Raw genomic sequence first — 4,336 nt, forward strand, 5'->3', positions numbered from 1 at the left:
ATTCTGACTTTATTGTCAGATGGAGAGAGACTTCCACCCCATTTCTGCCAAGATACATGATCTTGGCTAAATTATTTAACCTTGGTGAGCTCCAGACCTGTAGGAAGGGAACAGTCATCACCAACTGGTAGAAGATACGCCTAAGATGAGATGGAGTCTCAAATGAAACTGTGGCTTCCTCCTGCTTTTGACAGTCATTTGGGTGAGTGCTTCCTGATGAGGTGGGCGACCGTGAACTCACTGATAATGTATCTGGGGCCACTCAGTGTGATGACTTACTCTCTACAGATTTCTTGCACGCAGTCAAGTCCCATCCAGGAGGTGTGGATCTTCCTGAGATTCAGCTCCAGACAGTAGCACTTCCTGATCTGAGTGCCTTATCCTTTTCCTGACTTTGTGATTTCCTGACCTCGTGCACCTTGAGAGACAGCCCCAGCAGAGGGGAAGCAGCCCCGGGATTTGGAGTTTGCCACGGCTCTGTCACCTACTCGCTGTGTAACCCTGGATGTTTCAGAGCGGCATTTCTGCATCTGATAACAGAAAACAGTTTTCCTTCTGGTTTATTTTCTCTTGGTATATTATCTTCATGCCATTTCTCATCTGTATAATGTGACTGTTATTGAATGAATGAATGACTAAATGAGCAACACAGAGATGAAATCACCTGCCCTTTCTTCCTCTAGGGTGATTACACAGGTCAAATGAGATTACATATATATAAAAGCTTTCTAAACTCTATTAATACAAGTGTAAGTGACCTTAATTTTGTTAACCAATATCTCTTTGCAATTTGTTGTCAAAAAGCATTTGGCCTATGGTGGTGCTACTGAAAAGCCAACAGCCACAGCAACTTCTGAGAATTTGTTAAAAATGCATGTATATATGCTTCAGAAGATTGGAGACTGTTGAGAATTAGGCTTGGGGTTGATTAATGATTGTGCATTGAGTCCCCTATACAGAATTTTATTGTTGTTAACAACCATTTGATTAATAAATATGAGAGATGCCCTTTCAAATAAATAAATAAATAAATAAATAAATAAATAAAATAAACAGTCAGAGGAATGAACGTAAGTATAGGGAATATGGTCAATAATATTGTAACATCTTTGTATGTTGGAAGATTTCAACTACACCCTGGTAACCATTTAGTAATGTATGTAATTGTCAAATCACTATGTTGTACACCTGAAATCAGTTATGATGATGCGTGTCAACTATATTTCAATAGAAAACAAAATGAATGAACAAAAAATGAAAAAAAAAATGCATGTATACAGACACTACGCAAGACCAGCTCAGTCAGAATCTCTGAGGGTAGAACACAGGAATCTGTGCTGCACTGAGGAGGTGATCCACCTAAAGGTGACACATGCTAAAGTTTAAGAATTACTACCTACAGGACACTCTTAAGAGAGTTTTAAAATGGCATAAAGCGGGAAGATGGTGGCGTGAGTAGTTCAGTGGAAATCTCCTCCCAAAAACATATATATTCATGAAAATACAATAAATACAATTATTCCTAAAAGAGACACCAGTGGGTACAGTACAACAGCCAGGATACATCTACATCTGTGAGAACTCAACATCACACGAAGGGGTGCAGAGTCCGAGAAGAGATTCAGAGTGAACAGCTTTGTGTCAGACTTCGGAAGACCTCTGGAGCCAGATAAAGTATTTTCTCGACAGGGCAACGAGGAATCCAGGTCTCTCTTTCACTGCTACACCAATGATGTGAAACGCTTGGACAAGGCTGACGCCTGTCACCAGGCTACGGCCCCCAGCAGCAGTGTGCAGCTCCGGGAGGTCCGCAGGGGCCGCGGGCAGCTGGAGGAGGGGCTGGACAGGCTCAGGGACTTCGACATCCCCAACCCCAACTTTGTGAACACGGACCAGAGCTCCCCCTTTGGAGAGGATGAGCTTCTGATTTCAGAACCATCTATCGTTCTAGAAAATAAGCCTGTTTCCCAGGCCTCAGACAAGGACCTGGATTGAGAAAAATGCTCTGTAAAGTGTTTTCCTGATGATGTTGGGTCGTTGTGTAGCAAGAAAGCTCTCACCAAAATTGTGCGTGGGGGTGTGTGAGAGACAAAGAGACGGGACAGAGAGACAGAAGGCCCCCTCCGAGCTGATCAAGCTGAGTTTTTATGCCTTTAAACACATTGGGGCCTCTTTGGGGAATACCGTATTTACACCATCTCACCCTCCTTGCTGAAAGCTTGGCCGCATGCTCAGCGTCAGCGTTCCTGGACGGGGGCCAGCGCGCTGCGCACCATTCTGGCCCTGCCCCCAGAGTGCTCCACCTTGAGCAAACTGCTTTACCTCTCCGGCTGCCACAGCTTTAACCGTGAGGTGAAGGGTCTGGAGCAGAGGATGCATCCCAGCTCTAATCATTCATGAATTTGTGACTGCCTCTAGACAAGGCTGGGATACACCTAAGGCAGTGTACACTAAGGCACCGCCTCCTAGCTCTGGTTATAGGATCCCCTATGTCTCTGCCTTAACCTGCCCCAACTTTTGTCAGGGGCCTGAGCGTCTACCAGGATGTCAGGAGACGTGTCCCACACAGCCACTGTGGCCGGCATTTGCTTCGGCTCTGCTGGAAGAGCTCTTCTGGGAGCCTCTGGCCACCCCTACTCAGACCTGGGGACAGCTCTGGCACGCCTCCCCTAGAATCATTACCCATCTGGGGCATATCACACAGCACTCCCATCCCCAGGAAGGGCAGGGGAGGCTGTCTGCTGGGTGAGGGAGGTGCCGTCTGTGTCTGTGCTGGTGTATCTGTGTCTGCTCACACTGCTCTGCCACTGGCTGCTGAGCAAGACAAGTGCCATTTGCCATACTCTCTATTTCCTTGGTAAATGTGTAGGTCATAGCCATGAGGCTAGTGTGTGGGCTTTGAGCTGAGATGGTGAATGGGTCATAAGTACACCGCCAACGATATTCAAGGTGGCCTGGTGCAACACAGTTAATTTCATGAAGAAATCAAACCTACATGATGATATTGGAAACGACTTGATTTTGCACACACAGTCAGTTGTGTGCCTGGCCTGATGCTAATCTCTGGGTGGCATTTTCATTATAAATTTGTTTACCACCTGTCTTGCTTAAGCAAAAAAAATAAACACATTTGATTGCACGAAAAAAAATGGCATAAAGCAAATGTATGATAAGCTTTAAATCCTTGTTGCTTACCCAAGCAATTCTTCGGAACATCAGCTTCCTCTCATCATCCAGATTTCAGAAAAACCAAATTATCAGAAATTCCTTCCCTGAACTCTCACTTTTAACATTAGTCTCTTCTCTATTAACTTCATACATCATTATTTCTATTTGTTATGTGATTTTTGGTCTGTTTACTTATCTTTTGTTTGTCTCCCCAAGAAAGGTAAGTGTTGCACATGAAGAAATGGAATTTGCCTTAACCAACACTGTCCTCTGTTCCTGACACAGTGTCTGGTGCATATTAGAGTTCAGCAAATACTTGTTTACTGGGTGAAAGTCTTTGGCGGAGAGTGCTTGTGGGTTGAAATGGTTCAATTGAGGGTCATGCTTTGGCTGCTTCCAGGTTCCTGAGAATCAATACAGATTTGATGGATTGTTAAATTCTCTAAATTTCAGTTTTTCTTTTTCCTTTAAAAAGAAGTTGAGATTTTTAGCCAATGGTAAGGACTGAAGGACACCCTTGCCTAGTTGCCAATATCATTCAATTGTTTTCACAATAATTTGGAAGTGGCTCAACATAAATATTTCTAATACAGTTAATTTTTGGTTGTCTGTGGGTAAGTTATTTTTTGCAAGTCTTGCTGTAAATCTTTGATAAAATTGTGTGGATTTACATTTTGTTTCCTAAGTCAGTCCAAGCAGAATCCATCCTAGTGGGGTATCTTTTTAAACAAATAATCACCTCTCCTAGGAAAAAAATATGTGCATAAAAAACAGAGCAAGTTTCTTCAGACTGGAATGAGGAAAAAGGCTGCCTTGCCACACTTCCTTAGCTGGTAATTAGGGAGGATTCTGAGTCTTTGAGACAACAAGGAAAGACATTACTTTTCTCCTTCTGCTGATTTACTTCTTTCTCCAGTGAGAGTTGATTGGATTAAAAGAATTAGGCTCTAAACAGTCACTAAATCCACCCTCCATTTGGATTAGATTTTTTCAAAATATTTGACACTGGGTTACCCATACCACAACTTTATTCCATTATTCTGGCAGATTGAAAAAAGATACTTTACATAAAACTGAATCTGGAATATTACCAAAAACAAGAGCTTTATCGTATATTTAAGAATAGTCCAATTAGGAAGAATAAAAACAGTGTTTAAGAAACCTGATA

At 42.7% G+C, this 4,336-nt stretch overlaps 1 protein-coding gene across 1 annotated transcript; it reads left to right on the forward strand.

Annotated features, from left to right (window-relative positions):
• The first annotated feature begins 1,443 nt into the window (after positions 1 to 1,443).
• Positions 1,444 to 3,124, forward strand: LOC118908283 (melanocortin-2 receptor accessory protein 2-like). The gene is made up of 2 exons (XM_057504959.1): positions 1,444 to 1,451; positions 1,599 to 3,124. Exons 1-2 carry the CDS (start codon positions 1,444 to 1,446, stop codon positions 1,993 to 1,995), a joined length of 405 nt encoding a protein of 134 aa, XP_057360942.1. The 3' UTR covers positions 1,996 to 3,124.
• The last annotated feature ends 1,212 nt before the right edge of the window (positions 3,125 to 4,336 follow it).

This window comes from Manis pentadactyla, chromosome 7 (assembly GCF_030020395.1).
Source record: "Manis pentadactyla isolate mManPen7 chromosome 7, mManPen7.hap1, whole genome shotgun sequence".
In the NCBI taxonomy this organism is placed as follows: Eukaryota; Metazoa; Chordata; class Mammalia; order Pholidota; family Manidae; genus Manis; species Manis pentadactyla.